Genomic DNA, 12,323 nt, shown 5'->3' with positions numbered 1-12,323 from the left:
GTTGCTTTTGTTGTTTATTATAAAAGAATAAATATATTAAATGCACTATAATGTATTTATTTTATTTTGACTTTACCTGTTTCCTGTGGTGTCTCTATGGATGGACTCTCTTGAGACAGAGTGGTCCAGCTCGAGTCTTCCTCTTCCTCCACCTCTTCCTCTGCTTGTTTCTCCTGTCTGGGAGGCTCCTCTGCCCGCTCTGCTCTCTGGCCCAGACTAGACAGCACCTGTAGCCTGGGCCTGGCAGGAGACCCTACATCCTCCCCTGCAGCTTCCTTCGGCCGGTTCAGCTGCTCCTTTTTGGGGTGAAGCACCTCCACCTGGCTCAGGTGAGAGTGGGTGGGGCTCTGGTCCTCCTCTTCTCCAGGCAGCAGGAGCAAGTGGTTCTGTGGCAGCGTGAGGTGGACCTCCACTCGGTTCTCTTTGACCCACGCTTGTGGCTCCAGCTTAGGCAGGAGTGGCTTCTCCTCAGCCGGAGTCTCTGGCTCCTTCCCCGGACTGTTAGAAGACTCTTCGTCCTCTTCGCGATGGTACTCCAAGAAGCTCTTTGTCCTTCGCCTGAAGGGGGCGCCCTTCTCATTATCTTTGCCAAAGCAGTCTGCCCATTCACTGACATCATTACGGTTCTTGTCCTTCTTGTTAAAGTCAAACTGTGTCTCTTTTAGTTGCAGGTTGGTGCCGTTTTTTGCCAGCTTAGGGTTAGATGAAGAGAATGAGAGCGAGACGCAGGAGGATGAATAAAGCGAAGAAGAAGAGGCGGATTTTGTAGGAGCAGGTTTACGGCTTTGGCTGAAAGGGGCGGGGCTACTGTCCTCCAGCCCCATGGCGCTCTGCAGGTTGGTCAGGGCATATTTGTGCCGGCCCTTGGGGGGCGGGGCTGAACCTTGTGTTTCTGCAGAAACTGAGACCACACCCTCCTTTATGATGTCACGGCCCAATTGCTGGTTGTGAGAAGAGCGGAGGTTAAGGGATGTGGGCGGAGTCACAGCAGGGCCTCCGCGATTGGTGGATTCTAAGGTTGACGCACTGCGTCTGAGCGGGGGTTTGTGCAGCGACATCATCGCTTACGATTGGTTAAATTCTGAGAACAACAGAAAGAGGACAGAACAAAAAATCTATTAAACACAAAATCTATTAATTTATTGTGGTATATAATCATAGCACCATTGAAAAGTTTGCTGTCAAAAATATAAAGCCAATCTGGTTGCAAGAAAGTGTAGTGAGTTGGTTAGTGACCAAGTGAGAGAGTGAGTTGGTTAGTGACCGTGTGAGTGAGTGAGTTGGTCAGTGACTGAGTGACAGATTGAACATTTGAGTGTGTGTGTGAGTGAGTGACTGACTGTGTGAATATGTGAGTGAGTGAGTGAGTGAGTGAGTGAATATGTGAGTGAGTGAGTGAATATGTGAGTGAGTGAGTGAGTGAATATGTGAGTGAGTGAGTGAGTGGCTGACTGTGTGAACATGTGAGTGAGTGAGTGAGTGAGTGAATATGTGAGTGAGTGAGTGAGTGAGTGAGTGAGTGAGTGAGTGAGTGAGTGAGTGAGTGAGTGAATATGTGACCGAGTGAGTGAGTGAGTTGGTCAGTGACAGATTGAACATTTGAGTGTGTGTGTGAGTGAGTGACTGACTGTGTGAATATGTGAGTGAGTGAGTGAGTGAGTGAGTGAGTGAATATGTGAGTGAGTGAGTGAGTGAATATGTGAGTGAGTGAGTGAATATGTGAGTGAGTGAGTGAGTGAGTGAATATGTGAGTGAGTGAGTGAGTGAGTGAGTGAGTGAGTGAGTGAGTGAGTGAGTGAGTGAGTGACTGACTGTGTGAATATGTGAGTGAGTGAGTGAATATGTGAGTGAGTGAGTGAGTGAGTGAATATGTGAGTGAGTGAGTGAGTGACTGACTGTGTGAATATGTGAGTGAGTGAGTGAGTGAGTGAGTGAATATGTGAGTGAGTGAGTGAGTGAGTGAGTGAGTGAGTGAGTGAGTGAGTGAGTGAGTGAGTGAATGAGTGAGTGAGTGAGTGAGTGAATATGTGAGTGAGTGAGTGAGTGAGATGGTTAGTGACCAAGTGAGTGAATGAGTTGGTTAGTGATTGAGTGAATGAGCGAACTGGTTAGTGATTGAGTGAGTGAGTTGGTTAGTAACTGAGTAAGTGAGTGAGTTGGTCAGTGACTGATTGAGTGACAGATTGAACATTTGAGTGTGTGAGTGAGTGAGTTGGTTAGTGACCAAGTGAGTGAGTGAGTTGGTTAGTGACTGAGTGAGTGAGTGAGTTGGCGAGTGACTGAGTAAGTGAGTGAGTTGGTTAGTGACTGAGTGAGTGAGTGAGTTGGTTAGTGACTGAGTGAGTGAGTGAGTGAGTTGGTTAGTGACTGAGTGAGTGAGTGAGTTGGTTAGTGACTGAGTGAGTGAGTGAGTTGGTTAGTGACCGAGTGAGTGAGTGAGTTGGTCAGTGACTGAGTGACAGATTGAACATTTGAGTGAGTGAGTGAGTGAGTGAGTGAGTGAATATGTGAGTGAGTGAATATGTGAGTGAGTGAGTGAATATGTGAGTGAGTGAGTGAGTGAGTGAGTGAGTGAGTGACTGACTGTGTGAATATGTGAGTGAGTGAGTGAGAGAGTGAGTGAATATGTGAGTGAGTGAGTGAATATGTGAGTGAGTGAGTGAGTGAGTGAGTGAATATGTGAGTGAGTGAGTGAGTGAGTGAGTGAATATGTGACCGAGTGAGTGAGTGAGTTGGTCAGTGACAGATTGAACATTTGAGTGTGTGTGTGAGTGAGTGACTGACTGTGTGAATATGTGAGTGAGTGAGTGAGTGAATATGTGAGTGAGTGAATATGTGAGTGAGTGAGTGAATATGTGAGTGAGTGAGTGAGTGAGTGAGTGACTGACTGTGTGAATATGTGAGTGAGTGAGTGAGTGAATATGTGAGTGAGTGAGTGAGTGAGTGACTGACTGTGTGAATATGTGAGTGAGTGAGTGAGTGAGTGAGTGAATATGTGAGTGAGTGAGTGAGTGAGTGAATATGTGAGTGAGTGAGTGAGTGAGTGAATATGTGAGTGAATATGTGAGTGAGTGAGTGAGTGAGTGAGTGAGTGAGTGAGTGAGTGAGTGAGTGAGTGAGTGAGTGAGTGAATGAGTGAGTGAGTGAGTGAGTTGGTTAGTGACCAAGTGAGTGAATGAGTTGGTTAGTGATTGAGTGAATGAGCGAACTGGTTAGTGATTGAGTGAGTGAGTTGGTTAGTAACTGAGTAAGTGAGTGAGTTGGTCAGTGACTGATTGAGTGACAGATTGAACATTTGAGTGTGTGAGTGAGTGAGTTGGTTAGTGACCAAGTGAGTGAGTGAGTTGGTAAGTGACTGAGTGAGTGAGTGAGTGAGTTGGCGAGTGACTGAGTAAGTGAGTGAGTTGGTTAGTGACTGAGTGAGTGAGTGAGTTAGTTAGTGACTGAGTGAGTGAGTGAGTTGGTTAGTGACTGAGTGAGTGAGTGAGTTGGTTAGTGACTGAGTGAGTGAGTGAGTTGGTTAGTGACCGAGTGAGTGAGTGAGTTGGTCAGTGACTGAGTGACAGATTGAACATTTGAGTGTGTGTGTGAGTGAGTGACTGATTGTGTGAATATGTGAGTGAGTGAGTGAGTGAGTGAATATGTGAGTGAGTGAGTGAATATGTGAGTGAGTAAGTGAGTGAATATGTGAGTGAGTGAGTGACTGACTGTGTGAATATGTGAGTGAGTGAGTGAGTGAATATGTGAGTGAGTGAGTGAGTGAGTGAGTGAGTGAGTGAGTTGGTTAGTGACTGAGTGAGTGAGTGAGTTGGTTAGTGACCGAGTGAGTGAGTGAGTTGGTCAGTGACTGAGTGACAGATTGAACATTTGAGTGTGTGTGTGAGTGAGTGACTGACTGTGTGAATATGTGAGTGAGTGAGTGAGTGAATATGTGAGTGAGTGAGTGAATATGTGAGTGAGTAAGTGAGTGAATATGTGAGTGAGTGAGTGACTGACTGTGTGAATATGTGAGTGAGTGAGTGAGTGAGTGAGTGAGTGAGTGAGTGAATATGTGAGTGAGTGAGTGAGTGAGTGAGTTGGTTAGTGACCAAGTGAGAGAGTGAGTTGGTTAGTGACCGAGTGAGTGAGTGAGTTGGTCAGTGACTGAGTGACAGATTGAACATTTGAGTGTGTGTGTGAGTGAGTGACTGACTGTGTGAATATGTGAGTGAGTGAGTGAGTGAGTGAATATGTGAGTGAGTGAGTGAGTGAGTGAGTGAATATGTGAGTGAGTGAGTGAGTGAAAATGTGAGTGAGTGAGTGAGTGACTGAGTGACTGACTGTGTGAATATGTGAGTGAGTGAGTGAGTGAGTGAGTGAATATGTGAGTGAGTGAGTGAGTGAGTGAATATGTGAGTGAGTGAGTGAGTGAGTGACTGACTGTGTGAATATGTGAGTGAGTGAGTGAGTGAGTGAATATGTGAGTGAGTGAGTGAGTGAGTGAGTGAGTGAGTGAATATGTGACCGAGTGAGTGAGTGAGTTGGTCAGTGACTGAGTGACAGATTGAACATTTGAGTGTGTGTGTGAGTGAGTGACTGACTGTGTGAATATGTGAGTGAGTGAGTGAGTGAGTGAATATGTGAGTGAGTGAGTGAATATGTGAGTGAGTAAGTGAGTGAATATGTGAGTGAGTGAGTGACTGACTGTGTGAATATGTGAGTGAGTGAGTGAGTGAGTGAGTGAGTGAGTGAGTGAATATGTGAGTGAGTGAGTGAGTGAGTGAGTGAGTTGGTTAGTGACCAAGTGAGAGAGTGAGTTGGTTAGTGACCGAGTGAGTGAGTGAGTTGGTCAGTGACTGAGTGACAGATTGAACATTTGAGTGTGTGTGTGAGTGAGTGACTGACTGTGTGAATATGTGAGTGAGTGAGTGAGTGAGTGAATATGTGAGTGAGTGAGTGAGTGAGTGAATATGTGAGTGAGTGAGTGAGTGAAAATGTGAGTGAGTGAGTGAGTGACTGAGTGACTGACTGTGTGAATATGTGAGTGAGTGAGTGAGTGAGTGAGTGAGTGAGTGAGTGAATATGTGAGTGAGTGAGTGAGTGAGTGAGTGAATATGTGAGTGAGTGAGTGAGTGAGTGACTGACTGTGTGAATATGTGAGTGAGTGAGTGAGTGAGTGAATATGTGAGTGAGTGAGTGAGTGAGTGAGTGAGTGAGTGAGTGAGTGAGTGAATATGTGACCGAGTGAGTGAGTGAGTTGGTCAGTGACTGAGTGACAGATTGAACATTTGAGTGTGTGTGTGAGTGAGTGACTGACTGTGTGAATATGTGAGTGAGTGAGTGAGTGAGTGAATATGTGAGTGAGTGAGTGAATATGTGAGTGAGTGAGTGAGTGAATATGTGAGTGAGTGAGTGAGTGACTGACTGTGTGAATATGTGAGTGAGTGAGTGAGTGAGTGAATATGTGACCGAGTGAGTGAGTGAGTGACTGACTGTGTGAATATGTGAGTGAGTGAGTGAGTGAGTGAATATGTGAGTGAGTGAGTGAGTGAGTGAATATGTGAGTGAGTGAGTGAGTGAGTGAGTGAGTTGGTTAGTGACCAAGTGAGTGAGTGAGTTGGCGAGTGACTGAGTAAGTGAGTGAGTTGGTTAGTGACTGAGTGAGTGAGTGAGTTGGTTAGTGACTGAGTGAGTGACAGATTGAACATTTGAGTGTGTGAGTGAGTGAGTTGGTTAGTGACCAAGTGAGTGAGTGAGTTGGTTAGTGACTGAGTGAGTGAGTGAGTTGGCGAGTGACTGAGTAAGTGAGTGAGTTGGTTAGTGACCAAGTGAGTGAGTGAGTTGGTTAGTGACTGAGTGAGTGAGTGAGTTGGTGAGTGACTGAGTGAGTGAGTGAGTTGGTTAGTGACTGAGTGAGTGAGTGAGTTGGTGAGTGACTGAGTGAGTGAGTGAGTTGGTTAGTGACTGAGTGAGTGAGTGAGTTGGTGAGTGACTGAGTAAGTGAGTGAGTTGGTTAGTGACTGAGTGAGTGACAGATTGAACATTTGAGTGTGTGAGTGATTCAATCAATTTGTAGATTTATTCTTGTAATGAAACACAATTTCATTTGTTTCCTCCAACCATAAACAGCACAAATGCTGCCAGTAGCTGAACATGGTGTGCAGTGCTGTCCTGATTAGCACAGGACAGTCAACAAAGCATCTGAACCAAGCCAGGGTGCGTACCAAATTCACCTAAAGACTCATTCTGGACTAAAAGTTTAATTTAATATGTTATTTGTCGTGTTTTACAGCATTGTACTCCTCAGCCTCATCAGTTTGACAGAATTCATGATTTTATATTCATTTTATATCATTTATTGTATTGAAAATAATGCAAAGACAATGGAACAGATGTTGAAACTGAGAAATGTTGTTTTTTGAAAAATATTTGCCCATTTTGAATATGATGCCAATAACATGTTCCAGAAAAATGGGATGGGGCAATAAAAGTCTGGTAAAGTTGTGTAATGCTGAAAAAACACCTGGTGGTTGACTGGCAACAGGTCAGTCACATGATTGGGTATAAAAAAAGCATCCCAGAGAGGCTGAGTCTTTCAGTAGTGAAGATGAGGAGCATTCTATTGTTATTTCTATTCTGCACAGCATCCCAACTTTTTTGGAAATGGGGTTGTACATCAATCAACCACTCTTATTCCTTTTGGTGGCAACCAATCCTGACTAGTCTGGCCACTGATCTATAGACTAATAAATACAACCAAGTTAACTCTCTCCTCTGTATTCAAACCTAATTATAAAGAAAACAGTGATTCTATCTTTATTCAGCACAAAATAAACACCAAACACATTTCTTTTATCATTTCAGTCAAAGAAAAGAAGCCAAACTGAGGGAAGGTACCTAAATGACCATACTGGGCTAACTTTAGCTTTTAGCATGTTGTTCCCATCGTCTGACGATCCTTTTCTACCATTTTAGTAATCTCTCCTTCGCAGTGATATGACAACAGTTTCAAAAGTTATTAAAGTTATGGAAGAAATTCAGCTGGTTGTAATGTTAACTCTTAAGTGTTGGCCGACCCCAAAAACCCACCCCAAAGCAATTATAGTTTTTCAAAAGTTCCTTCCACCCTCAAAACACATCACCAGAAAGGGCTTTCCCAAGTCCTTAAATCAGATATCACCTCAGAAACTATTGTGGAAGTGCTGTAGGATGTGAGTAAGCATGTTTACAACAGAGAAAGAGATTGTTTCCCTTTATTATCAGACCACATTTTGAAAGAGACGTTCAATTCTATTCAATTATCCACCCACAGTTTGTATAACTTCCATAGAAAAGAATTCCCAATAGAAGCCCATGAGCCTGAGATCATCACGCCTAGTGCCAAGCATCAGCTTGAGTGGTACAAAGACCCCCAGCATTGGGCTGTGGAGCTGGTGACTTTGGAGTGATGGAGCTTTATCCAGTACTTTGGGATGAGCTGTAGTGAACCAGAACTGAACATCCAACATCAGTACCTAACCTCACTAATGCTCTTCTGGCTGAATGCAATCAAATGGTCCAACGTCTAGTGTAAAGCCTATACGCTTCTTTAAGGAAAGTAGAGGCTGTTACTGCAGCACTGCAGGGCCAAACTATCTATATGTACATCAGTATGTCTGCATCAACACAGTTCATAATGAAGTCAGCTCAGGTTTGTTTGTATATATGTGAGAGAAAATGGCCCACTTGGACCCAATCACCTCTGCAGAGACTGCGAAGTCAGCAAACCACCCCAAGTTAGAACTCCAACAGACACGTCTGCCCTTTAAACATAAACAAATAAACCCAAAGCAGGCAGTGACACAGTCGTAGCTCTATGAGCTAATTAACCGAATACATAATACAATAAAATGCACATATATAGGCCCTTCACACACTGCATTATCTCACGGGCTGTCAGTCTCACATGGACATTAGACACAATTCTTAAATTTAGACATAAAAATTATGTGTGTGTTGTGTGTGTGTGTGTGTGTGTGTGTACGGGTGTATGTGGTCCATGCTGGTGGAAAGTGTGTTAGCAGCAGATCTGAACAGAGACAAGCTTCATTTGAAGGTGATGAGACAGCACAATTACTGCAGGTGCCCCTATAAACACTTACATACCCACAATGCACACATTTAGAAGACTTGCTGTTTGGTAGAAGTTCATGTTGGTTTGGCTTACAGACTGTATAGATTGAGATTAGTTCAAAAACATGTCCTTACAGATTGCATTTGTCATAGATGCCCTAAAGATCTGATAAGGTTTTAGTCTTTAGGTCATGAAGTCATGTAGGTTCTGTAGGTATTATGTATGAGCTTGTTTTGTGTATTCTTAATTCATTATTAATTAATAAAAGGTCGCTGTCATATCAACCTTAGAACTCAGTATCTGATCTTTCATCCTATGCAAACGCAAAGTGCCGTTCTTATTGTGTGGACATGATGAACAAGACAGAAATGGCCATATTTACTTGGGATAAAGTCTGATTGAACATACATTTAAGTTTGGAACATCTTTTTCTGGTATTTTATATGGCCTGTGGTCCAAAATGACTAGGGAGGCTAGGAATGGGTCAGGAATGGAATCGGGCAAGATCAGAATCAGGTTAGGTCAAAAATGAATAAGATCAGAGTAGAGCAGCAGCAGACCTGGAGAAGATCAGAATTGGTCAAGATTAAATCAGGCAAGATGGGAATCAGAGAAAACTGGAACCAAGCAAGATCAGAATCTGGCAAAACTGTATTTGGCCAAGATCAAAATCTGACAAGATTGGAATTAGGTAAGAGAGAACTGGCCAAGAGCGGAGTTGGATAAGATTGCAATCAAGGCAAAAACCAAGACTGAAATGGGTCAAGATCAAAATCAGCAATTTGGAATTCGGCAAGCTTGGAATCAAGAAAGACTGGAATCTATCAAGAACAGAACTGGTTGATTTTCTTGCTCCTAACCAGCCATTAGCAATTAGCTAGTTTATTATTTTGTAGTGTAAATGTAAATAATGTGAGTCAGGTAAGTGCACTCAGGCAAAGTCAGATTCAAACAAGATCAGAACTGGCCAAGATTGGTACCGGTCAAGACCAGAATCAACCAAGATCAGAACTGGCCAAGATCAAACTGGGCAAGATTGAAATCGGCCAAGATCAGAAACAAGCAAGGTCAGATTCTAGCAAGATCATAAATGGCCAAGATTGGTATCAGTCAAGAACAGAATCAACAAAGATCAGACTTGGGCAAGACAGTAATCGGGCAAGAACAGCCTCAGAACCTTCCAAGACCAAATTGACCTGGATCAGAATCAGCCAAGATCAGAATTGGGAAAGATCAGATTCGGCCAAGAGCAGAGGTGGGGAAACACCGGAATTTACCAAAAAAAACAATTCATATTTTTCATCAAATAAACAAACAAACAGGAATTTTGACTTTGGCCAATCTGTGTTGAAATTTTATGTTGAAATCTGTGGATACTGATCAAAATGTATTTGAATGCTAGTGCTAAACCACAGCTCATTGACTGTGTACCCCCCAAAAAAGACTAAATGTAAACGAATAAAGTCTCTAAGGCAGCTTTTCTAAAATACCAACAGGAAATAACTGTTGACATACAGGCTTCAGGTTGCTTGTCTGGTCTCCTGTGACTTAGATCATGTGTAGGTTAGTCAGGTGCCTAAACCACAATCCTCTCCAAGTCCATTCTGATAGAGAGAAGGTGAACTAGTGCATTAGAAACCGGCCGAGTGCATTAGAAAGCATCCGAATGGGACGGAGTTGAAATGGGATAATTTATTTATAAGCACAAACTGTCAATTCCCATAACCCGAGTAATACATCAGTAGACTGTGCTGGAAAACTGAGGCAGCTGCGGAAGAGAATATAAAAGTCGGCAGAACTGACAACTGACCATTTACCTTGCTGCAAATGTCTTTTGTTGCCTCCTTACACTTGCTTGCTGTTTGTTTAGTGTTTTGTAAAGTATTGTTTATTATATATCATTTTTGCCTCACCTCTTTGTTTAACTGAATGGTATTTTAAAAGCTACCAATAAAAAGACAATATATTCCAGCTGAAAAGCCGTCTGTCGTTCGAAACACCTCAGAACCTGCAGAACAAACTAGAGTTTGTGAGACATGCAATAAATGTAATAAACCAATAAAGAAAAATACATTTAAATTGGAAAAGTATAACATTGGAAAGTATAAGTGTACATTGTTGTTGTTATTATTATTATGACACAGGGTTTTGAGCTGATTTTAAAAACCCTGAAACTTTTTTTTTGCTTTTTTTTTCTTGGTATTACTGTAAAGAAACGTCACGTTTGTGAGAGACTCCATATAATTGAATTTAATATGATTATTTATTAATAATCTTCATCCAATGTTTTATTTTATTGTCAAAAAAAATGAAAACAGGTCTGACATCATTTTAAACCATTTTTTAAAAGATTTTTTTTTATCTTACTAATGCCAAAATAAAAGTTAAATGGGACTACTTATTATAATTAATAATAATAATAATAAATTATTATTGTTATTATTCATTCTAATATTATTATCAAGCCATCATAAATAGGGAAGAAATATTATTTATCAATATTCTTACAAAAATGTTTTATTGTACAATAAAAAGGAAACATGATTCCTATGCCATTCTAAAGTATAAGTGTAGCTACTTATATGTAACGACTAATATGTATCATTATTATTACTACTCATTGTATTATTATTATCATTAATCGACATGATATTATGAATCAATATTATAACTAAACAACTTGATTTGACTTTGAAGGCCCTGAAACTTGTTTCTTGCTAATTCCAGTATAAAATATGAATATTACTCTGTTATTACCACTATGATAATCAATAGTAGCAGTAACAGTACTATTTACATCCATCAGTCTGATTTTCTTCTACTGTACATACTAAACCCTGCAAACTAATGAGCTGGCAAAGCGGAGAACAAGGCAACAGCCTGCACACCAGAGAACTTCCCAGTCCACTGCTGGATGGACTGGGTTGATGCTGATGACGTAATCCATCATTAGGGTCCGTATCAGGGAGGACAGAGCTGATGTGGCCTGACTGAGACTGAGATCTTACTGAGAGATCTGAGAGATGCTGTGCAGCAGCTCGTGCATCAGTCCGGGCCTGTCTGTCGCAGCTCGTTTCAACCCAAGCATGACACAGCACAGAGAGCCGGGGACGCGCCGCGCACAGCTCGCGCGCCTGCAGACCACCTCTTGCGTTCATCGCGAGCCTCTGGCGGTGCCTTCAGTTTCTGGAAGTTACTGCACAGTCGATACAGGCTCGATAAATCAATCAAGTCCCGCCCTGGCACGGATCGGCACGAGCTGCCGCTCTCTGGCTCGCGGACCGAACGGCGGTTAGCGTGCGTGCATTTACGTGGACTTACCGCAGAGAAGCGCGCGACTCGTCGTCTCGGCGTGAAACACGCTAACGGAGAGCTGCAGTGTGACGCCTCGCTCTCTGTAGAGGCTCGGTGCGTGCGTGTGTGTGTGTGTCCGTTTCCCCTCCCAGCGCTCCGCTGCTGATGGGCGATTCGCGAACGAACCGATCTTTCTGATCGACTCTTTTTTCAAGCGAGTCGATTCGCAAGCGCGAACAAAATCTCGAGTTTATTTTTTTTTTCCTCTACACTTTGAAAATAGATGGTTCTTCAGGGTTCTTTAGAGAGGCGGATGGTTCTATTTCGAACCATGAGTTGTATACAGAACTGTTTCAGGCTTTAATGGTTCTTTCTATAGTGAAATGGCTCTTCAGATTGACGGAGAGCATGATGTACACGGTTCTATATAGAACCTTGGTGAAAATGGTATGCTGTTGTTATAAGGTCAAGCTTGTAACAGTACTCTTTAAAAAGACGGTTCTTCAGAAGAGGGAACGGTTCTATTTAGAACCACGAGTGCTATATAGAACCCTTTCGTGCTTAAATGGTTCTTCGCATGCTGAAATGATTGACTGAGAACATGCATATGGTTCTATGTAGAACCTTCTTGAAAATATTTCTACTGTCACTTTTGTCTATTTAACAATCTACATTTGAACTACCAAACAGGTAGTTCAAAAGAATCGATTCCGTAAAGTGAATCATTAGCTAATGCAGCCGCTGAAGGCGCGTCCCCATGTCCCCCTATTGTTTTTCTCACCCGTATTCCGGCAGACACAGTGAGTATGACACTATCAATTCCAGCGCAAGAGAGCGGCGTTTGACAGAATACAGGTGGGAAGCAAAGGAACTGGACTGACCAATCGGAGCGCTGAGCGCAAGATGCGGGACTTAGTGTGGATGACGTAATTGTGTT

The 12,323-nt window shown here is 42.6% G+C and overlaps 1 protein-coding gene across 3 annotated transcripts in view; it reads right to left on the bottom strand.

Annotated features, from left to right (window-relative positions):
* The window catches only part of LOC108434533 (amyloid-beta A4 precursor protein-binding family B member 2), an 89,942-nt gene extending 78,380 nt beyond the window's left edge, over positions 1–11,562 (bottom strand). For all 3 annotated transcript variants that reach the window (XM_017709734.2, XM_017709738.2, XM_017709737.2), the window contains exons 1-2: positions 11,414–11,562; positions 77–1,081 (exon numbers count right to left, since the gene is read on the bottom strand). In XM_017709734.2, the coding sequence (XP_017565223.1) occupies positions 77–1,061 (985 nt within the window). In that variant the 5' untranslated portion in view covers positions 1,062–1,081; positions 11,414–11,562. The remainder of the gene's footprint in view (positions 1–76; positions 1,082–11,413) is intronic.
* Between the last annotated feature and the right edge of the window lie 761 nt (positions 11,563–12,323).

This window comes from Pygocentrus nattereri, chromosome 14 (genome assembly GCF_015220715.1).
Source record: "Pygocentrus nattereri isolate fPygNat1 chromosome 14, fPygNat1.pri, whole genome shotgun sequence".
Classification (NCBI taxonomy): Eukaryota; Metazoa; Chordata; class Actinopteri; order Characiformes; family Serrasalmidae; genus Pygocentrus; species Pygocentrus nattereri.
Note: the sequence above shows the minus strand (reverse complement) of the source record. Positions and strands in the feature narration are given on the sequence as shown.